We start from the raw sequence: 24,240 nt of genomic DNA, 5'->3' as shown, positions 1-24,240 counted from the left end.
GTACATTTCCAGTCCAGATTCCTTTTCTTTAAAGAGATGTATTTTTGTTCTTAACTCAAAGCATCTTGTTGGTCACTCCATATGGATTTGGGTGGTCAGAACACAAAATAGGTGAGGTGCAGTGACCAGGTGAGATAGGTAGGCTCTGTCACTGCCTGTCCTGCTGTCCATGGTTGTCATGATCCAGATGTGTTCTATCAGCCAGTGATGCTGCCGGCATGGGAGACACCCATATGCCGAGGACTCATGCTCCCAGGAACTTGGCAGAGTGATCCTATTTCTCCATGACCATTGTGCCATCTGCATATCTGAGAAGGCAAAAATGATGGTGTGATGATGCTTACCATGTCAAAAGCAAGAAATTGGTCATTTGCAGAATAGCTTTCTCCTTGTACAGCAAATCACAGAGGTCCTCTACTAGTGGGAAATTCTGAAGTGAGAAAGAAGCTCCAGTTCTTGATGGCAGTGCTTGGTCCCAAGAGTGGTTTTAAATTAGTAGGCATTAAAGGCTTATTTTTAGACTTGGTGAAATTAAAATACTATCTTGTTTAAATATATGTGCATAATATTATCTGCCACTGAGCTGAACATTGCATTTTCCTCAGTAAATATGAGGCTCCAATCTTGGTCAGTAATAGTTAAAGGCAGGGAAAAGCTTCCCTGCCTTACCTGCAGTTGAGATTGCCAGCCTGTGATTTCTTAAGGACAAGATGAAATTATTAGCCAACATGGTGGTGGAGAAAACAGATTGGTTAAGCATTCACTGCAAGTCAGACTAAAGGGTGTCCTGTGGCTGTGTAGCTGTTGTCCGTAAGACGCCTCTAGAGTGTACAGGAGATCACATAACCTAGCCTCTATAATTACAGATGAAAGTGTTGCTTACATATATTTACATGGCATCTCTTCAACATCAGGCCTCTATGAAGGTACTCAATGGCTAAGAGAGCCTATATTTATACCAAAATTAAAGTAAGGTTGGTGAGATTAGGTTTAGAACTTCCCTTTCCCCAGTCCTTCTAAGCCTGCCCTGATATGTATATCTTAGGATGGGTACTAAGTCCCTAGGACAGATACCCATCATGGATTGGAGGCATCACCTGCCTTATTTGTATGACCCGGACACATAGACTGAAAAATGATGGGAAAAGAAAACTCTACCTTTTTTTTAAAACTTACTCAGGATAGGTATGTAAAAGAAAAGTCCTCTTGGTGACCACAAATGACATTCTGTGCCTTTGTAACTTAGTCATAATTTAGCTGGGTTCATACAGTGAACAACTTCATATTCTGCAAAGTTCTGTAATTTCCATTGCTGCAATATTGTATAAGCAGGAATTATTTCTCTCTCTCATCTTGAAGAGAGATCTTCACCTGTAAACATTCTGAACTCCTCTGCTGAAGATCTGTTTGAAAGCCAGTCCCTCATCTTTCTTCTTTCAGCAGAAATCTTCTCATTAACTTTAGAAGAATTTAGTTTACTCCTCTATGTCTATACTGTTCATAGATGTCCACAAGACTTAGTGTTGGATATGCGATATATAAATATATATCAGCATCAGACCGATATCTGAAAAAGTCCACTGACCTTTGGTTTTGGAAGCACTTCTCCATGTGATAAGCAATTCTCTTTGCAAAAGCACTTCTCCAATAAGCATCTGATAAGCATTTCTCATTCCTTAACACCCTTCTCTTTGTCTCCAGGGTTTTTTCCCTGTGCCAGATCAAGTGTTAACAGACAGCTTACTGAATATATATTGGTCAATTAGATGCTATTTAAAGGGACGCTCCAAACCACATTCAAAATGCAGTGAGCTCACTAATTAAAGCCCATACCTAAGGTGGCAAAAGCATCTGTGTTTATGTTCCCTTTACAAAGCCACCACCCACCCCGCAGTGAAACAGAAATTATGTTTTTGTAGTCCTGTGTAATGTTCTTCTGCTTCTTTTCCTAGGCCATGGTTTAATATTCCTTCTGCCTACATGACGGTTAAAATTTTACAGGGCTGCTGTCTACACCCTGGCACCTGTATTTAAAAGAACCAATGTTGCCATCTAGTGAGCGTTTAAAATATGCCATGTGCATTTTACACACATGCCGTCAGGGCACTGTATCTTTGTTATCTGTTTAAAAATGACAATTAGAATACGTTCTTGTTTCAGTTCTGTACTCGTTTCAGTTCATGTGACAGAACTTAGAACTTCAGCTTGTTTTACAAATGAACTAAAAATACACAGAGAATGGTGTTAAAAACTTATCTATAGCCTACTTTTTTAAAGGATCATAATATAGTTATTTAAAGAGATCAAATTTCTAATCCCTTGAAGAATGTAAAATTTCTCCAAAAACGAGAATGTTTTCTTCCATGATCAAACTTGGCTAAATACGTTAATTCTACTGAGATTCCAAATAAAAACAGTTAGAAGTCAACCATTTGCAGCAGTCAAAATATGTAAAATACCATATCATATATCCCATACATTACCATATATCATGGCAATCTTTTCAGGAATAGCACTGTGCTGTGAATATTGTCAGATTACAAATCACATGGAAAGATTAATGTAAATTCAATGGTGTGGTAAGTACTGAGGCACAGTGTTGCTGCCAGTTGTAAGAATTAACTTTTGGCTGGTTCCCTGTCATGTGCTTTGGAGCAGCAATGTCAATAGCAGAAGAAATGGTAAAAAAACTTGCTCTGCACGTAATGCTCAAAAAAGAAAGACTGAAGCAGGTGCTAGAGCACAGAGGGCTTGTGATGTGTGAAAAAAGTGTGTTGTCTTCCAGGGTCGTGACTCACACACAGCCAGCAAAGAGGCAAATTGCAGACAAGAATCATGAGGTCAAGGCAGTGATACTTTAGGAATCACTGTGATTTATGGAAATGGCATACTATCTGCTAAAATTGCTATGAGTTGAAATAGTGGTTACTTGTTACTTTTGTCCTCATCTGCATAACCCCTTCATGGACTTAGCTTAACTTTCCCATCAGTGTTTTTGTCTGGTGTTTCTAGGCAGTCAGCCCCAAAAATTACAAGGTAATTGTATTTTCTGAGGGTTTAACCTGGGGTCCTGGTTATATTTCTTTGTCATCCTGGACTACACTGGATGATCATTCCTTATTCCTAATGCACAAGGAAGGAATTGGAAGTTTGGGGTTACAAATGCAGCATCCTAAGTTTGACTTTCCAAGGTTACAGTCCAGTTTTTCACACTGTGTACTTTCTGTCTGCTAGCTTTCATCACTCACTTCCTGCCTTTCACTACTTTCCACTTCATTCCTGAGAATAAGGTAATTCTGCTTGTTTTACGTTTTTGATGCCATTTCCAGCTTTCATAGGTAATGATGCTTTTCTTCAGTCCATTCAGCTTTTGATGTTTTATTTCACAGAACAGCAACTATTCCTTTTGTACAAGAGCGAAAAGTTATAAGAAAGAATTCAAGTGAAATGCGCGAGAGAAGAACATAAATGTGCACGGTGGAAAGATTCTATGTGACGAGACATAGGGCTCAGAGACAAATGCTGAAACTGATTATCAGAACGCAGATTTTATAGTGCAATAATCTTCAAGGAATGAAAGTCACATGTAAATGGGAATAGTTAATATGAGATATTAAGGCGTGGAGCCCTGTCTTGTGCTCCTTTTTCCTGTGACTGCATGGATAGCTTTTCTTTTGATCAGTGAAGATTCTGTCATTGCTTATAATAACCAAATTATTCCACTTTCTGACACTATACACTAATATCACTTTCATCCAACTCATTTGCCACCCTACAGGAAAATAGAACCATTGTAGAATGTTTTGTCATTACTTTTTAACGTGTTTCTGTAGATAGATTACTTAAAATCTTTATAGAAAGCTAATTTGAAAACTGTGACAGTGAAACAAATGCTAAAATATGTTAAACCTCTCCCAGCTTTTTGCGGGCTATGGCAGGGCAAACTCTCACAAACATGGTTTAAAACCAGTAATATTTTAATTATTCCATATATATTTATCAGTTTAATAGAGAACAATGTCTACTTTAGGTAACATATGCTTAATTATAGAAACTGAAACCACTTTCTTGCTTCAGAACAGTCTCATTTTAATATAAAGTTCTATTTGTGCAACCTATGCTAGAGGAAACTAAGAAACAGCTCATCTCAATAAATTTGTGTTAATTTTATATGGTGTCTTTAGAGTCCATTTGAACTCTAGCTATTTCCTTGGCTAGTGCTTTTGCTGCCAGTTAAATTATTTCTAGTTTTTGCTAAATTGGCTGAGTCCCAGGAGAAGTATTTCTAAGTAGAGACCATTAAGCATTTATAAAAATCCTCTAGAATTTAACAGAATTCTGGGTCCATCCTCTAGGTTCCTTAAGATAAGTACTTCATTCCATTTTACTCTCATTTCTATTAATTTATTAGCATTTTTAGCACTGATTTCTTTGGAAGGAGAGAGAGAGGAAACAGAGAATTCACACAAGTAATATTTGCCCTTTGTGCACTCTGTTCATGATATTAAGCATTCAGTAACTTAAACATAAGGAGAAGTTATTCCTGAACTAAATTCTAGCACTTCTAGTCGCATATGAGTGCATAATATCTTCGTGCATAATACCTTCCTAGGCTGCATAATGTGTAGTGTTACAAATTTATTAAATAAATGGGCATTATGAAACTAGCATGTTTGTAAAAGGGAAAGACTTTTTGCATTATGGCATTGAGAATGCCACAGAGGTGAAAAATGAAATGATCTTTTTTGTAACCACTATCAGGAAAAATTGTTCCTGTTCTTAAAAAAAAAAAAAAGTATTTTCATCATCTAGTTCGTGTAAAAAATGCAGACCTATTTATTCATATTTTACAGCAGCTACAGAGGTATTTTTTTCTTAATTGACTGTGTCACTGTCTCTACAGATATCAAAGAATTTAAGAATAATCTCAATTCAACAAATTCAGTGATTCAGTTTTCAAAAATCTTCATTTTGTAATCATAATACCCTTGAATTAGTGTACAAAAAAGTTCTGATCCAATGCTATCTTGCCAAGTCTTTAGGTCCTAGAACAGAGATTTATTTAGAATGCCTGGCTGGAGTTTTGTTATGCTTATAGCAGCCAGCCAAAGCTGTGATGTTACTGTAGCATTAATTCAAAGTGGATGCCTGCAAGAGCTCAACTTAGGAAATAAGCTGAGATAAGCTCTTAGCTACCCAGCTGGATCCTAAGTGTAAGTGGCAAATTGAAGATTCATTATTCATTTTAATTGAAGAAGATTATCAGTGTTTTAGAAGACAGACTTCAAAGTTTTTCATTTCCCTATACAAAAGAAGGGGATGCTAAGAAAAACTAGAGTCTCTCCTGAGAAAAGAGAGACAACCGGAAGAACTAAGGAGCCTCTAGGAAACAAATGCTGCTGTGGATAATTTCCACTTAGCAGGCCAAATTCACAGTTCGTGAGTATTGTGTGCACTCCATGGATTACGTCCATCCCCACCAGCATTTTACTTGACCTCAAGCTGGAGTTTTTCCTCACTATTGTAGTTGGAGATCTCTGAATATTACAAGGAAGTGCCCAAAAAAGGCAGGACTGATTTATCAGCTGATGGTAGACCCCTGTGGGTCTGCAGTATGCTTATTTTGATTGCTATTTAGGTTGCAGTGTTCAGTTTTCTGTATGTACTTGTATTTAAGTAATTTCTTCTCTACTGATGCAATGAATGTTTGAGCAATTGTAGTCTTTGGAGAGTACCTTTTGTGAGGTAACTCTTGAAATCTAAAATTAGAAAGTACAGTAGGAGAGAAAGAAAGGGAGGGGAGGGAAGGAGAGGAGGGAGGGAAGATCCTGTCAGAGCAAACAAAACTGGAAACAGAAAGGGTCATTCTGGAAACAGTGAGCTGTTGTCCCAAGATTGTGTACTGTTGCTCTTCACTTGCAATATATGCTTGGCCTGTTTTGTTGATGAAATAGACAGCCTTTCTGTCTCCCCAGTCCTTCTGTCAGGGCTGTGTAATGACCCTTTAGCTACTCTCCAGATTCAAGGAGATGAAGCAGCATTCTCAGGCACTTGAATTCCTACAAGTTTTGGAGAAGTGGCTACTCAGTAGGCAAAAGAGACAGACAACTTTAGGGAAAGGCAGAAACCACAACCCAGTCCAGTGTTTTCCCCTTAAGGCAGTGGCAGATGACCAGTCTGAGCAGGCTGGTCCCTTGTGCCCATGCATGATGCCCACCTAGACACTGAGGATGGGAGGTCAGAGGGGGAGTGGCAAGTGAAGTTTGATGTGTCTGTAGGGATCCTGGTTTGTTGCACTACTTCACTGCATAGCTTACTTCACTGGGAAATCCTCACAGAATCAAGTGTCTTGGTTCTGTCTTCAGTTTTAGGTAGGCCAGGACAAATGTAGAAGCCATTTCTTTTCCTGAAACTGCACTGATCTCTCATGGTCCTGTTCAGCTTCCTGATGTACAATTTTCAGCTTCTGGACATTTCCTACTATACATTAAATTTTTTTTTTTTGACTGCTGCATTGCAAATTCCAGTTAAATGATCTACCCCTTGGTCTGACACCTCTCAAAGCCTCACCAGGCCCTGCTACTGGAAGGGCAGCACACCCTGTGCTGCGTGGAGTTGGGATCAGGCCAAACTCTCAGGATTCTTCTCTCTGGCCAGCCCAACAAACACCATCCGGATTTCCTTGTCACCTAAGGACAGATGAGTCTCTACAGCTAGAATAGTGGGCCATTATAGGAAGCAAGTCAGAGACATGTAGGACAGTAATGAAATGTAAGTGGACACTCCATGACACATTTTGTTCAAGTGTTTCTGTTTTTTCGTAACCCATTGGTTAAAATTATTGTTTGTTGCTCAGTTTCCTTGACTGAGCATGTTGTTTCTGGCTTCTCTCTCTGGAAACAAGTACAGTAAATTCACGAATATAAGCTGCACTGAGTATAAGCCGCATCTCTGGGTGTTGGCAAATATTTCGTTCTTTGTCCATAAATAAGCCACACCTGAATATAAGCCGCTCTGTCGTTCACAGTGAGGACCCGCGTGCAACAAAATTGCCAAATAGTAACAGAACCGCGGCATGGCAGGGGGTTTACTGGCTCAACTAAGGCTGTGCAGGCTCGGCTCGCTAGGGGCTGCTGACGGGGCCAGGTGGCCCAGCCTGGCCCTGCCGCCCGGGGCTGGCCACCGCCTCTGGGTTCGCTCACCCCGGCCCCGCTCCCGCCGCGGCACCGGCCGGGCACAGAGAGCGTACCCCGCTCACGCCGCAGTGCCAGCCGGGAACGGAGCACCCCCTGCTCCCGCCACAGCAGCGGAGGGTGGGGGCAGAGCCCCCCCACCTCCTCCCCGAGCCACGGCAATGTCGGCGTGGGGCCCCTGTCCTCCTCCCTGGGCCACGGTAATGGAGGCGCGGGGCCCCCATCGGCTCCCCGAGCCGCGGCAATGGCGGCACAGGCTCCCTCCGTCTCTCCCCCGGCCTGCGGCAGAGCAGGGAAGAAGAGAGCTCTCCTGCCTCTCTCCCCACCCCCCGTGCTGCCTGCAGGGAGCCAGGGCAACAGAGTAACAATTTGTAACAATCATGAAATGCCGGTTTTTACTGGTAGGTGCTTGGCTCGGCGCCCTGGCTGGCACGTCTGGGGTTGTAAATGTCAGAAAATTATTCACATATTAGCCACCCCTGAGTATTAGCCGCACTTCCGGGTTTCCACCAAAATTTTTGTCAAATTGCTGCGGCTTGTATTCGTGAAATTACTGTACTTCTTTCTAGATTTTTTTTTTAATGAAGCAGAGCATTTGTAGAAAAAATGTCCATTTTTCAAGAAAAAATTTAACGTACCAACACCAAGAAAACCTCAAATTTAAATTAAGCTGCCAAATTCAAGTGTTTCCACATCCCAGTGTATACCAGAGTCTGGACACTAGGAACATTATTTTCTGTGGACTATGTTTCCCAGACAGAGTCCATCTGCCAGGATATGCTGTGATTTTCATGTATCAAGTGATTAAGACAGGAGATTTAGCCCCAATGTAATAAACCCCCTATGTAGGCAAAAGGGGAGGAATAAAGCCCTAGTCTACATTTATGTTTATGTACTGTGGCAGATAGACAAGCTTTACAAATCCTGCAGTTTACAGGCTGGTTGTGTACTGTCATCCAGGCTCAGGAATTCTTTCTGTTAGAATTACTAATTTTCACTCAATAGTTTAAGCAGTTGTTCCTTAGAAAATAAAATGTTGCAGACTTTGATTTTCACCCCCATGTGGCCAGAATCATCTCTTTTGTTTTCCTTTTCATATAGCAAACCTGCTGTAACTTACGCAAAATGGGAGCTGACAATATTTCAAGTAGAAGTGCAGTTGAGTTTGAAGTCACAACGACATAATTGTCTTTTGTGGTCCATGGAGCCCATTCAAACAGGATTTCTAGATGTGCACATGCAGTTACAAGCAGATAGGGGACCCTTGAAATCCATTGTCCAAGATTTTTGAAAACAAAATCAACTGAAAGTCAAGACTTGATATGTGAAATGCAGTAAATTCACGAATACAAGCCGCACTGAGTATAAGCCGCATCTCTGGGTGTTGGCAAATATTTCGTTCTTTGTCCATAAATAAGCCGCACCTGAATATAAGCCACTCTGTCGTTCGCAGCGAGGACCCGCGTGCAACAAAATTGCCAAATAGTAACAGAACCGCGGCATGGCAGGGGGTTTACTGGTTCAACTAAGGCTGTGCAGGCTCAGCCCACTAGGGGCTGCTGACGGGGCCAGGTGGCCCAGCTTGGTGGTGCTGCTCGGGGCTGGCCGCCGCCTCTGGGTTCGCTCGCCCTGGCCCCGCTCCCGCCGCGGCGCCGGCCGGGCACGGAGAGAGCACCCCGCTCCACCTGCGGCGCTGGCTGGGCACGGAGCACCCCCTGCTCCCGCCACAGCGGCGGAGGGTGGGGGCAGAGCCCCCCCTCCTCCTCCCCGAGCCGTGGCAATGGCAGCGCTGGGCCCCCGTCGGCTCCCCGAGCTGCGGCAATGGTGGCGCGGGCCCCCCCGTCTCTCCCCCAGGCTGTGGCAGAGGAGGGAAGAAGAGAGCTCTCCGGCCTCTCTCCCTGCCCCCCGTGCTGCCTGCAGGGAACCAGGGCAACAGAGTAACACTTTGTAACAATCGCGAAATGCTGGCTTTTACTGGCAGGTGCTTGGCTCGGCGCCCTGGCTGGCACATCTGGGTTTGTAAATGCCAGAAAATTATTCACATGTTAGCTGACCCCGAGTATTAGCCTCACTTCCGGGTTTCCACCAAAATTTTTGTCAAGTTTCTGCGGCTTGTATTCGTGAAATTACTGTAATTTTAGTGGACTCGTCTAGCCTGGAGAAGAGAAGGAACAGATCCATTAGATTTTCAGCTCTGCAGGATACCTCCACAGGCTTTAGGCCTCAGCATCAAGGCATTTTCTCTCTTCCTGTTGTGTGTAGATATTCTCTTGATTTCCCCATTGTCAGTTTCTTTCTAGTTTTATTAAAATAGCTAATCTGTTGAACTTGTGGTCCATGTATTTCAGAGCTGCCAATTCTCACAGAAATTCATATATTTTGGGTCCAGGATGGCACTTGTGATAGGACAGGTTTACATTCAGATGTCATTTATATTGTTGCCAGTGGTTTAGGAATGTCATTTTCCTTAGGATTTGGCGAGGTGTGTACTACTCCAAGTTCATTAGCAAAAAGATGCTAAAATCTGTAAATGCCAGGGAAGAAACAAAAGTCTGTGAAACTCTTTTAAGAGTGTCATTCTTTGCTCAGTTTGTGTTGTATCTTCTGTTGCTGGACCATCTGAGAAGCCAAGACAGGTGTATAATTCTTTTACTTTTTGCATCTTGTCAGGTCTGCCACCCGGTTGTAGGCTGTATTTGCATAAAGCTCCTTCCAGGAACTCCAGCATGGAATGTAAGCACTGCTCCTCTGCTGAATGAGCAGTTTCCTTCTCCTCAGAGACCCAGTGTACTCTTTCTGTCACACACTCAGCCTTGCCCAGCCTGCGGCACCAGAGTTTCAAGTCTGTCTTGCACCTGATTCCTCTTTGGATGTCGGCATTCAGAGCTACTGCTTACTGCCATTGCCCGTGGCCTTTTTACATCTAAATTGGTTTTAATGTCAGCTCAACATAAGCATAAGTATGTAAGGAAAAGACGCATGGGGTAAAACACAGGATACCATCCCTAGAAAGCCCTGGAGAGTTTCTCAGCTCTTCATTCCTCAGATAAATACATAAATGCTAGGAAAAGGAGGAGAGCTAAGAAGCTCTGCAGTAGTGTAGAATTGCTAATCAAATGTATTTTGAAGTGCGTGAAATCAAAAGACCTTGTTTTCAGACTGTTGACATTAGGTCACTTTATCTGATTAGAAATCTATCTGTGCAGTAATATGAAATCATGCGAGACATTTATTGTGAGGAAGATGCCCACTTATCTCCAAGATTTTTGTTATAAAATGCAATACCTTACCATCAAAGGTTAAGACTTCCTTCTAACCTCCCATAAAAGAACAGTGGGTGGATCACTCCATTAAGACAGATTCTTAGTTATCTTTGGGCTGGAGTCAATTCTTCCATCAGGAAGCCTAAAGATAGTGTTGACCTATAAAAGGATAGCTGCACAAATTCAATTAGGTGTATTTTATTTTTTCCTATACAAACTTGCACCTTTCTATACAAAGTAGCACCTTTCTATGGAGTCTCAGTTTATCAGCTCTGAGAGTAGTGCGAGCATCTGTTTTTCTAATAGCACTCTTCTAGCAGTTGTAGGGAGATTATACTTCTATATTCATTTTTTAGCTTCTCTTCTTGCTGATGTTTCTAAGTTCAGTCAGTATTTGGCCAAGGAAGCAGACTTATTTTGGAACTCCAGGCTCCAGATCCCTGCACTCTATGCAAACTTGAGGATCTGAACAAGTGTTCACTGGGTACACCTAATTCTTTCCGTTTCCCATGCTCACGTTTGCTAGTGCTTTGTCAATGTCCTTTTCCCTTTTTTGACAAATGCTTTCTGCACTATGCTGGTTCTGCTGCAAGATCCTCAGTTCACTTCCATGGCTTCAACGTTGTTCCTTTGGCTTAAGCAAAGTTTTCAGGCTGAAGCAGTGAGCTTCATTAGACATGTAGGTCCCAGAGCTGCAAAATAGGAAATCACCATTTTCATATTTATGGTTTTCACCATTAGCATGTCTAATCACAAAATTTCAACTCCTAATGCTAATGAATTCATGTTGGAAGTTTTTGTGAAAACTTTTTTAATCCGCTCAAGTGACTTTAAGGGAAAAGTTCTGCTTTAAAATACTTGTCTAAGAAGTTTACTCATAGTTTCAGTGGGTTTCCATGGCAACATTGAATGTTTCCTTTTCTGCTTTGCATCCTGCATTCCATGTTGTGAAGTCGTTTCTAAGACTGCAATTTCAGGACAACTTTAAGGTAGTTTAGTACTGTGGGTGAGATTTATGTCGTCCGTCTCTCCTTCTAAACCCCAGGATATTACTTTTAGCTTTCACCCCTTGCTAAAACCAGTCTCCATGTTCTTGCTCATCGAATTCAATCAGAAAATTATCCAGCTTAAAGCTAACTTGAGAAAAAGGAGAGCTGTTTCCTCTTCTTCTATGAGTCACGCCAAAGTAATCCAAATGTTCATGGCAAGTTCAAGCAGTCAATTTCTGAGAGACCTGGCAGCTTTGAAACCTGCCGACCACTGAGTTCAATAAATTAGTTATTTTAACAGAACTAGAAAAAAATGGACAATGAGGAAAGAAAGCAAACACCTACACACAGCAGGAAGTGCCCTGCTGGGATGATAATCAACAGCAGTGTTCCTTCTCTTCTCCAGGCTAGAAGAATCTACCAATTACTGCTTAGGTTTGGGGTAGACAAAAGAAATTGGGTAAAGAGGGTCTCCAAATCATACTTGTTTAAACATATTAAATCACTTTCAGAATAAAGATTCTGTATAGTTTCACAAAAATCATTGCTATTCTCCTCTGCAGATCCACTGTTTATCAAGATCATTTAACTTTGGGTTGAATACTGATACATTTTGCAATAATCAACTTCAGAATTAAAAACAAATGAAAAAGGTAGCATTTAAAAGAAAATATTAATTTTCTTAAATGTGCATTTTCCAGCAAGTGTAATGTTTTCAACATTTTACTGTTGCAGATGTTCCTGTTCACTGTTTCGTGCAAGCAATATTTTACTCTCCTTTTCACAGATCAAATTGCACAGAATATCATTAAATCTCATTTGGAGACGTGTCAGTATACAATGGAGGAATTACATCAGCTAGCATGGCAGACCCACACATATGAAGAAATAAAGGTTTACCAGAGCAAGGTACAATCCTGTAATATGCTTTTTCCTCTACTTGAAATGGTTAACAGGGTAATTTATTTGGCGAGAATGCACTAATGAGTTTTGTACAGGTCAAAATACAGTTTTCAGTATCTTTGAGGAACTGGTTACTGGTTACTGAAAGCAATACTGTCGTAAAAAGAAGCAGAAGCATATTGGGCTGTTTGTTTGTTAAAGTGTAGGTGTGGTCATAGAATTCAGTTTTTTCTGCTTGTTATTACAGATCTAAACCTCATGCACAAATTCAGTTAAGTTCAATGTGATAATTATTGGATCCTCCGTTGTAAAAATTTTAAGAATATAACACAACATAAATTTGTTTCCCTATAATTTTGAAAACACATCTGGTTTTTATGTGAATAAAAAACACCTGCACTTAGAACAGTAGATAATAACAAACTGGAAGTAGTCCTTAAATTGAAGCTGTTAAGTATTGGATGGAAGAATTATCTCATTACACTAAATTTTTGTTTGGCTTCTGTGATTCTCGGGCCAAGTTCAGTCTGTTTTCCACTGTAAGCTCTTCCGATGTTGCCTAGTCAACAGAAACCTCTGTGCCTCTTGCGCTGGCTTCATTAGCAATGAGTCTCGTGTCAAACTTCAGTTGGCACATCAGCTGGTCATGTAAGACACAGGAGAGACTCAGGCTTGTTCTTTGAAATCTGAATTGGCAGGAACAAAAACACACCACATCTTGCAGAGCTGTGACATGAAACCAAGAACATCTGTTTACATTTACACACATGTGTGTGCAAAGAAAACTATTACCAGGAAGTAATATGTAATGTAATCTATGTTCAGATACTTCAATCATATATTTTAAGTTTCAAACTAGGAAAAATATATATAATATATATATAATATATATTAATATATATATTAATATATATTATATATTAATATATATAATATATTAATATATATTAATATAATATATATTTTTATATATATTAATAGCATTGTGCCACTTCTTGCCTAAGAGTGCTGTGAAATGTGTACATTTTTTGTGCTACTATTAGCCCTGCATAAGAGCCAACATTAGAACCACATTTTAACACCGATGAGTGCATTCTGCTCCTTTGAAGAGGCAGCACCACAGTTCAGATGAGTAAGGCAATGGCTTGTGAAAACAGCCTTCTAGTGAGAGTGTTGGGTACCTAGAGATAAAGAGATGCTGCTAGGTCTGCCTGTGTGGGGGGGTGGAGTGTGGGGAGTGCTGCTGTCTGCAAGGCCACCTGAAGAACTTATTGCACTGATACCTGCTTGCTCACTGCTTTGCTTTTCCTTGTGTGTTTTCCTGGAAGACAAGAGAAGCTCTGTGGCAGCAGTGTGCCATTCAGATCACTCATGCTATCCAGTATGTGGTGGAGTTTGCAAAGCGCATAACAGGCTTCATGGAGCTCTGCCAGAATGACCAAATTCTCCTTCTTAAGTCAGGTGGGTAAGCACCAGAGGTTTGAGAGTGGTTTAGCACTCAGCACCCTAGAAATGTGCTCTTGTGTCTTTTCTTGCAAATCATCTTAATTTTGAAGGAGCTCTAATATCTGTCTCTTGTTTTAAGTATGTTAACCTTGCTGTGTGTTTCCACATCAATAATGTTACTGCCTTCTGATCTCCTTCCCTCTACAGTCAGTTGTGGTTATTAAGTACACACGCGCACACACATCCGCACACACACACGCACACACACACACACACACAACACAAACAACTATTGCAAAAACTGCAGTCTCCAACCTGACATGTGGTGGAAGGAGCCTGTAAATTGAGCGGGTCAAATCAGTCATCTGCCACCCTGTAAAATCACCACTTGTCATTAATGAAACGAAAGCAGGCTCACTGGGGTCTGCCTCTGTGGTCATGTTTAATCTTTTTAATCAGACTACAGAAATACTCTACAGCCAATGCACAGGAGGGAAAATTCCTGCTGGTGCCAGTTGGTTTCAGAGTAAATGAGAGCAGATTATGACAGTGTGCTCAAGCCATGCTCTCTCTGCATGCCAGGTTTGCATGTGTGTGCGTAAGGGCAAGGGGAAAAGGGCTTTCCTTTCTCATTGAGGGACTCGGTAATTTCTGTCCTCTGAAAGAATCCTGACAAGATTTATCATGACTATGCAGTAACACTGCCAAGCCCAGGAGGACAAAATGGCATGACTAAGTGAACCACAAGAGCCACGACTGGTAATTAACTACATTTACCCTGTTGTATCAGTTTCTTGCTCCCTCCATGTGTAAGAGGTAGGATACTGTGTGATGCAGCTTGTTAAAACTTAAGAAGTGCGTCTATTTGAAGCGAGATTTCTTCACTAAGGCTGAAATCCTGTGTGATTCAGCATACCATACACAAAAATCACAAACTGAGTTGGAAGGGACCCACAAGGATCATCAAGTTTTTCAGTGAATGGCCTGAACAGAGATCAAACCCACAACCCTGGTATTATTAGCACCATACTCGAACCAACTGAGCTTGTTGCAAAACCAGAATCAGAGACTATTCTAAGGGGGAAAGGGTCCAACAAGGATCATCGAAGGAGCTCTGAAGTAACCCATAGGGGAATCAAGCTAATGACTTTGGCATTACAGCACCATGACTGTCTTGGTGAGGAACTGGACTCTGGTGGTGGCCACAACTGCAAAGGGAAGTGAGACAGAGACACAGGGAGCACACAGGCAGTCTCCTAGAAAAAGGGAGTTATAGCACAAGAACTATTCTTTTAATCTCATACTGATTTTGAAAATTCTGCATGTACCAGTGCACCCCTAGGAAACTTCATTTGACTGGCAAAACTAACAACACCACTGCACCTTCAGGAAAAAGATTTATTTCATTCTACTGTTGGAAAACACTGTTAAGCTATAGCATATAAAAATATGTCAAGTTTTATTTTCTCTTTTGCTATTAATGCTGACCAGGAGTTAGATAATGAGGACTTTTCTTTCAAAAGCATGTCTGTGGAAGAATCTTCAGATTCAAGTTCGTCTTACAGGAGATCTCAATTGAGTAAACAAATCTTAAATTTTTCCTTCCACTTTTTTGACTGCATATTTTTGCAGTTAGGAAATAATATGCAAAGACAAGGAGTAAAAAAGAAGTGTTTCTTTCTCTATTTAACAACCAGTAAAAAAGAAAAAGGAAAACAAACAACAAGTAAAATTTGTTTTAGGGGTGCTCTTGGCAGCGCTTCAGCCTGTACTTTCTGTCTAAAAATGCTTTGTGGTGTTCTTCCTCTCCAGCCAAAATAAGTTGGGATTTTTATATGCCTTGAATTAAGCTGCTTTTTGTTATTAAAAAAAAAAGTTTTATTATTAAAAAGGGGTTTCGATAAATGCCTATTTTTCAGGATAAAGTATTTTAAACTGAAATTATTTGCTCGAGATCTAAATTCAGATTCAGTCCAGGCTGCCAATTTTCTGCAAAGGGTGGAAAAGTTAATCTATAGCAAAGATGGTTAGACTGGACCAGAAATGACCCGTTTCTATACTCAAAGCAGACAGAAATACTTTTTCTCACATTCGTAGGTGTATAATCTAGATGTCTTCAAAGAGTGTCTGTCCCTTCTGATGTTTTTAAGGATTGATGGCTTTGTACATACCTTCTTGAGGTTTCCTGTACTCTGCTGTTAGCCAATAATACCTGGTACCTTTGCTCTTTTTTCTGTCTGCTAGGCTGCTTGGAAGTGGTTTTGGTGAGAATGTGCCGTGCCTTCAACCCACTTAACAATACTGTTCTGTTTGAAGGAAAGTATGGAGGGATGCAAATGTTTAAAGCTTTGGGTATGTTGCTCTTCTTTTTTCCAACCAATTGCATCGAGGCACATAGCAAGAAATTTGTCTTTATGAGAATAGTGACCTGCAGTGGAAATGTCCAGTAAATATTGAATCCCCAAGCCTCCAAATGACTAGGCTGGAACAGAAAAAGAAAAAAAAAGGTGACTTCATTAGCTGCTAACAATGTTAGGTGTTTTTATCTAATAAAAAAGGAGCAGCAAGAGAGTTTTTTAAAATAGATTACTTGCCTTCTGAAGTTTTGATGAACCATGAGTTTATGGCAGGAGCCAAGCTGTTTATCTTTACTGTTTTACTGTTTAATTACACTTGATGTATCAAATCCCTCCCACTAATTGTGTCCTGCAGAACGCAATTTTAGTCCCAGCAATGAGGATACTAAAATAATGTACTGGTACAAAATATAGGTAAGGACTTGCTGATAATACCCTTTTGCCTAAAAGTGAGCTCATTTAGATTAATGTCCTGAAAAATTACAGTAATTTCACGAATACAAGCTGCACCATTTTGACTGAAATTTTTCTCCCACACCAGAAATGTGACTTATACCCAGGAGTGGCTAATATGTGAATAATTTTCTGACATTTACAACCCCAGAAGTTCCAGCCAGGGTGCCGAGCCAAGCACCTGCCAGTAAAACCCAGGATTTCGCAATTGTTACAAATTGGTTACTGTGCTGCGCGGCGGGTGGGGCCAGCTCAGCGCCGGCAGCACGGAGGGAGGGAGGGAGGCAGAGGAGTTCCCTGCTTCAGGCGGGGGAGAGGCAGGGGGCTCTGTGCTGACATCCCCACGGCTCAAGGAGGAGGCGGGGGCTCCATGCTGCCATCCCCACGGCCCGTGGGTTAAGCGGGGGGCTCCTGCCCCCACCTGCCACGGCAGGAGCAGGCAGGCTCTGCCCCTGTTCTCCGCCGCCACAGCGGGAGCGGGTGGTGCTCCGTCCCTGTCCGCCGCGGCGGGAGTGGGGGTGCTCCATCCCCCCCTGCCACCGCGGGGCAGCGCCAGGCCAGAGCGAGCAAGCCCAGAGGCAGCAGCCAGCCCCAAGCGGCCCCGCCGAGCGGCCCCACCGAGTTGGGTCACCTGGCCCCATCGGCAGCCCCGAGCGGGCCGAGCCTGCACAGCCTTACTTTGAGCCAGTAAACCCTCCAACGTGCCGCGATTCTGTTACTATTTGGCAACTTTGTTGCACACAGGTCCTCGCTGCAAACGACAGAGCGGCTTATATTCAGTTGCGGCTTATTTATGGACAAAGAACAAAATGTTTGCCAATACCCAGAGATGCAGCTTATAGTCCGTGCGGCTTGTATTTGTGAAATTACTGTAATTTTTCATCAGTCTCTCAACTGATAATGTTGAGCGCTACCTGAAATGTTAATAGTGAAATGTTTGTGTTTTGTGCATCCATGAGACTGGTATTATCAGAAATTAATTCAGGACCAAACTCAAAGAGGGATATTGCATTCAAATGTATATATTTGTCATATATATAGTTTTTTTCTTAGTCTATCATAAGCATATTACTTCATTACAAGTTTAAAGAATTTATGAATGTGTATTGGTTAATTTATTATCTTTATGATGCTTTTGCAAATTTTCATAAACATTTGTACTGTTAATTAGTAAAATTATATATGAAAGTTATTTAGGGCTGGTCATTCCTCTTCCTTAGATTTAATATCTGATCAGAAATGTCAATTCTTGTCTCATTGGTAAAAGAGTACTCTCTTCCAAAATGTCTGCAATTTTTGTACTTGACCCTAATTCTTGATAATTTTTTCACTTCAGCGTACATTTTAGTGCCATTTTCAGCTTAGGTGGAAAAAGCACTTGCTTTAGCAGCACAGAAATTCAGGAATAACTTTTTCTGACACCAAAACAATCCCTGCAGGTTGAAGAGCTGATTTCTAGTATTGGTTTTGTCCCCTTTGGTCTGCAGGTTCTGACGATCTGGTAAATGAAGCGTTTGACTTTGCAAAGAATTTATGTTCCTTACAGCTGACTGAGGAGGAGATAGCCTTGTTTTCATCTGCTGTTTTGATATCACCAGGTAAATTTTCATTCCAAACACTGATTTTTTTTCCCTCTTTATCCACATCTGTTTCTACACACTTAAATAGGTGTTAATAAATAATAAATAATAGTGTTAAGCAATGTTATTTAAATAAATAAATAATATTAAGCAATTAAATTTAAGAAGTGGAAAAATACTTGAATTACCCAAACATACCATCAAAAATTACATATATTGGGGATAGATCCAACAGATATGGAGTAGGATTGTGCAGACAAGAAATTCAGGCTCCTTCAGGCCACATGAAGAGAAACGTTATTCAAGAAGTTTGTGTTCCTCCTAGCTTTTTCAGGGAACATAGAGGTCACCACCCTGACTAGATTATATAGTCCATAACTGTGATGAGTTTTTTTCTTGGGAATGAGAACATAAGCAGTAAAAATTGTTGTGCAGTCCTGTCTGAACTTCGTTCCAGATGAGAGATAGCAACTAGAAGTGCAACATGCTCTTTTTAATGTATTCATATATCATAGCTCTACACAGCCTTACAAAAAATACACACTATTAATTATTTTTCCAACCTTTTCTGCTGAAGACTTCTTCTAGGTCACCTTATGCTTTTTACATATCTGTGTTGGAGATCATGTGAGTCAGAATTAGACTGTCACTGATAGTGTCAACACATTCATTCTCCTAGTTAACAGCACCTACTGAAAGGACTCTGCTCCCTTTTTCTTCACTTTGAGCAGTTCTTGTTATTGTCTGCTCAGAAGTGAAATACTTGAGCCAGTGACTCCTCATGAGGTTACACCAAAATATTGCACATACAACCCTTCAAACAGTGATTTCCACCTCCCAATTGTGTTCTCAGCTAATTCTATTTCTGTTGCCACTGATGGCACAGGATCCATTGGCTTACTTTCCGGGAACACAGTTCTCTAGCATTTACAAAGTACTGTTTTCCTGATAATCTGTTAAATAGCTGAGGTTTGTTTTTGTCTCTTTTCACAGTACTTGACAATCAACTCTTTTCATACTCTCCTCTCCAGAGACAGTCAGACAAATGGCAGAATTGTGCTACTGCTACTGCTACTGAAATATTGCTCAGTTCCAGGCTGTGTGGCATGTGTGCTCATTGAACTTGTTAACTTCATTTCCAGGACTTATTTTAGAGATGGGGAATGGGTGAAAGAAAAGTGAAAGGGGTTTTTCCCAAATTTTTCAATTTGTACATGAAGATTCATGCCTGTGATAAAAGAAGTTTTCTCATTTCCCATATGAAAGCTAAAATCTATACTCAAGAATTGGTCTGGATTAAAGGAAAAAAAAATAGTTTGCAGTATAGGAATACAGAAGGTTCAATGGTGCTGCAGGCACACTGCATTAATGGATTTGGATTGTCTTGGGGCATGCTACTCATCTTTCTGTGTGTTTGTCTCCAGAACCCATGACTTGAGAGAAAATAGATCATAAGGGCAACCTCCTGCATCTGGGGTTTGAGTCCAGTAGAAGCTATACAGGTTTTAAAACAACTGTGTAGCTGTTAATCTTCCAGATAGTCTTGCATTTTGTGTTGTTTGAAAAGAGAACATTTTTAAATAATGAAAAACTTGCAATTCTTTTGAATTATTGAAGAGATTCTCTTGAAGAAAACCATTTTTTTAAAATTTAGAATATATTTTGTCTCAAAATGTTAGTCTAGTAAATAATGAGATATATTAATGTTTGAATATTATATTCTCTTACTTTCACAGAACTGTTTTGATCAGTAAGTTTATTATTTATGTATTAAGACATTGAGATAACGACATGTTTATCACCTAACCAGTATGAAATTAGAACACTGATTATACCAACAGAGAATAATAAAATGTTGAGCTGTGTTTCATTTCTGTTGCCATCTTTATACCTTGCATCCTGTTTTAAACAAAGAGATACAGAGCCAATACTGTGTTCCTGGATATTTTGTATGTGTTAATTAAGTGCTCAGGTGATCCTTTAATGGATTAAGACACTTTGACTCCGAAACCATGTCTAATTACCACACAGTCCTTCCTCGTGAGAATTATGATTCCTGTGGATACTTGCCAGCACAATAATCTGTGTGCACCATGAGCATGCCCCACATCTGTGCGCTCTTTAACTTCTGATTTCCTTTTTCTCAGATCGAGCCTGGTTAATAGAGCCAAGGAAGGTCCAGAAGCTTCAGGAAAAGATTTACTTTGCTCTTCAACATGTTATTCAGAAGAACCACCTCGATGAGGAGACATTGACAAAGGTGAGTTCTTTAAACAAAATACCAAGCAATCCTCAAGCATGACTCTTCTCTTTCCACAGCCATTCCTGTATGTGCTGCCACATTAATGTGAACTAAAAGAAATGCACTATGTGCTTGCCATGAGTAGAGGATAGACTTGTTTGACTCTTGTTCCTGTTGCCTCTTACTCCCTTTTTTTGTTCAATTTTTAATAATTTAAATTCATACCCTGTAAAGAATGCAACTGCCTTAAAATGTGCTTGTTGAGGCTGTTCTGTGCATTTTGGGCCCTTGGCTAAAACTTTGGAGCCAGTTGTTTCTAGGCTCTTATAGAAAGAACAATGTCTAGATCTTTGGATGGGTTTTGATGGAGCATAGACTATCACTTTCAGTTAGTCAGCAAGACACTATCATAGTTAATTTTGGAAAGTGTAATTTATTACAGAATATGCTTCCACCTTCTTCCTTGTTTTTTTTGTTTCAATGTCTTACAGTTAATAGCCAAGATACCAACAATTACTGCACTTTGCAACTTGCACGGAGAGAAACTGCAGGTATTTAAGCAATCTCATCCAGACATAGTGAACACACTGTTTCCTCCATTGTACAAGGAGCTTTTCAATCCAGACTCAACCACTGGCTGCAAATGAAGGGGATAATAGAATTTTCATGTAGTCATGGAATGCATCACCAGTAAGACAAAAAGAAATGTTTTAATGAAAAAATTATTAAAAATGTCACTACTGCAACACTAGGAATGTCCTGCACTTAATAGAATTATTTTTCACCGCTACAGTTTGAAGAATGTAAATATGCAACTCTGAGTGGGGATGTCGTTTTTCTCCTTTGTTTACTTTTTTTTTTTTTTTTAACTGACAATGAATATACAAATATAGGACACTAGGTGTTACCTTTTTTTTAATTTACTTTTGTTGGGGGATGTGTTTTGGGAGACAACTGTTCCTAGAATTTTATTGTAGATATACATGATAATAGAGCAGTACTTTGCAGTATTACTCTTGCTATTCATTGTTCAAATATAATTTAAGAAAATTCCACTTATTAAACTGTCTAGTTCTATGTTTTTAGATAGTTTAATGCACGTGGAAATTTGTAGCTTTCTTGGAAATTATGGTGCATATATGGAAGACACACACACATATGTATGTACATATATATGTATGTATGTATATATGTATATATGCATTATATGCATACATGCTGTAACTTAAGATCACATGCCTACATTTAAAGGATACTCAACCCAGCTGTCATGTATTTCTTACTCTCCAAGTAATGTATTAGATTTATTTTGGGCAATCAAGATTTGCTTTGCCAGCATTAAATTGTCAGCTGCCAATGTGTAACGACAGGATCACTTCTGAGATGTCTGTAATGTAGTGCATGTGTGCTGTGTGTAAATCAAACATCAGGAATGTACCAATGGTGCAAAAGCCTTGTCTGGATGGTTTTAGTGAAGACAGAAATAGGATTGGGGTGTTTCTTTATTTTCTCACTGTTACAGGGATAGAACATATAAAATTGAACATAGTAGGACCTGATCTCAGTAAAGTATCTGAAACATGGAGTAAAAATGTAGACAATCTCATATGTACATTTTTCTGATTTCACACATGATTTTGTTTTATATATACTTCTTTGAAAAGTAGCTTCAAGTCTTGATTTGTTTTTTGCTGAACTCATTAGAAAGATAGGTAGCAGGCTCAGTGAAAACCATAGCAAGGGTAAAATGTTATCTCTGAAGAGGAAGGAAAGGAGAAAAGGAAGAGGAAAGTCAAAAGTGAGTGAAGTCCATGGTTACAAAGGACAGGATAATTGTCATCATCTAGATGGGACTGATGGTTTCCATTACACTCATACATCTGTGTATGTTTCAAACACATGCACATATGTATGTATATAACTGTGTATATATATATGCATATATAGGATTTTTTTTGGATGCATTTCAGGAATGGAGCACAGGATTGGAGCTTTCTTTTTGTCTGTCTCTGAATTGACTGTTATGTGCATTTGCTTGCAAACCAAAGGCAAACACAGAGGGGAGTGGAAGGCTGCCATGGACCTAATCTTGTGGATTAATTAATTTTAATCACCAGTCATTATTAATGTATCTACATTCTACCAGTAGTACTAAACAGAGATGTTTTAGCTATGAAAGAGAGATTCAGTTTCTACTGCATCTCTCTTTACCCCCACTTTTACCCATTGTGAACCTTTTCAGAGCGGTCTCCTCCTGGGATGCCAGCAGAGGGCATAGAGCAGAAGTAAGAAGGAGCAGGCAGGGAAGAAGAAAGGAAGTGAAGGCAGGATCACAAGCAGATGCAGTTTATTTCAAACCGTGCAGAAGCCAGTGCAATCTGAGGCAAGGCAAGGGGGGAGCACAAAGGAGCTGCCCATTGTCCAGGCTCTTGGAGGGTCAGCTTCACAGGGAACCCACAGGGCTCTAGGGTGGGTGAAGAAAATCGGTCTGTTGTAGTGATAATGCTTTGTGCAGCTCTGGTCTCAAACTTCTCTTTTCTGCATGAGAAGATAATTCATAGGCTATTTCAAGTACAGTAATTTCATGATTCCAAGCCATACTGACTGTAAGCCACGTCTCCGGATGTCGGCAACATTTTGTTCTTTGTCCATACATAAGCTGCACCTGATTATAAGCCTCTCTGTTGTTTGCAGCAAGGACCCGCATGCAACAAAGTTGCCAATTAGTAACAGAATCGCGGGATGGCGGGGTTTACTGGCTCGGCTCGGGCCGTGCGGGCTCGACCTGCTTGGGGCTGCCGAAGGGGCCAGGTGGCCCAGCTGGGTGCTGCCGCTGGGTGGGGCCGCTTGGGGCTGGCCGCTGCTGCCACCAGGCTCACTCGCCGCAGCCTGGCGCTGCCCCGTGGTGGCAGGCAGAGACAGAGCCTGCTGACACCCACAACGGTGGCAGCAGGCGGGGACAGAGCCTGCCTGCTCCTGTGGTGGCGGCGGCAGACGGGGGCTGGAGCCCCCCGCCTCCCCCCCCCCCCCCGCCCCCTGCCCTGGGCTGCGCTGCCTGAAGGAGGGTGCCCCCCGCCTGCCCCACCCCGCGCTGCCAGCACGGAGCCCACCTCCACCTGCCATGCAACAGAGTAACCAATTTGTAACAATCGCGCAATCCTGGGTTTTACTGGCAGGTGCTCAGCTCAGCACCTCGGCTGCACTTCCGGGGTTGGAAATTTCAGAAAATTTCTCTCATATTAGCCGCCTCTGAGTGTAAGCCGCATTTCCAGGGTGGGAGCAAAATTTTAGTCAAAATGGTGCAGCTTATAATCGTGAAATTACTGTACTTTATGGAGCTCTCCCTTGCCTTCCATCAGTCAGTTTGCAAGTTTGCATATGTATTTTGTGGCAGAATCAAGTCTAGAGAATATCACAATTTCTTTATTCTGTTTTAACAGTGCAGAACAGGTGCAAAAGTAGTTACAAACTCTCAGTTAATAAATGTTCCTGTGCAGGTCCATTACAACTTAGAAAAAAAGAAAAAAACCTGTCCAGCACATTTAGTTGTGAGAATTTTTTTGCAAATGTGACATCTCTTCAAAATTGCTTTAATCCTATAGAACAGCAGTTACTAAAGTTACCTTTTTTTACTCCAAATTCAGAGCACATTTCTGTAGTGATTACCTTAAAATGTCTTCAGCATAATAAAGCATTGGTCTTGATACTTCTTTATAGCAATCTAACTGTTAGACTGACATTCCTTTATAAGGTGATTTACCTGTTTGCAGCCCTTCTTGATCCCAAATTCCAAATATGTGTACATCAAAACTTA

At 40.8% G+C, this 24,240-nt stretch overlaps 1 protein-coding gene across 1 annotated transcript in view; it reads left to right on the top strand.

Annotated features, from left to right (window-relative positions):
- RORB (RAR related orphan receptor B) overlaps positions 1-23,125 on the top strand; it is a 42,940-nt gene extending 19,815 nt beyond the window's left edge. Inside the window, exons 4-9 of the mRNA XM_033084611.1 lie at positions 12,233-12,354; positions 13,677-13,809; positions 16,039-16,146; positions 18,092-18,202; positions 20,332-20,444; positions 20,918-23,125. Coding sequence (XP_032940502.1) covers positions 12,233-12,354; positions 13,677-13,809; positions 16,039-16,146; positions 18,092-18,202; positions 20,332-20,444; positions 20,918-21,073 — 743 coding nt within the window. The 3' untranslated portion in view covers positions 21,074-23,125. The remainder of the gene's footprint in view (positions 1-12,232; positions 12,355-13,676; positions 13,810-16,038; positions 16,147-18,091; positions 18,203-20,331; positions 20,445-20,917) is intronic.
- Positions 23,126-24,240: the final 1,115 nt, after the last annotated feature.

The sequence above is a fragment of the Catharus ustulatus genome, chromosome Z, assembly GCF_009819885.2.
Source record: "Catharus ustulatus isolate bCatUst1 chromosome Z, bCatUst1.pri.v2, whole genome shotgun sequence".
Lineage (NCBI taxonomy): Eukaryota > Metazoa > Chordata > Aves > Passeriformes > Turdidae > Catharus > Catharus ustulatus.
Note: the sequence above shows the minus strand (reverse complement) of the source record. Positions and strands in the feature narration are given on the sequence as shown.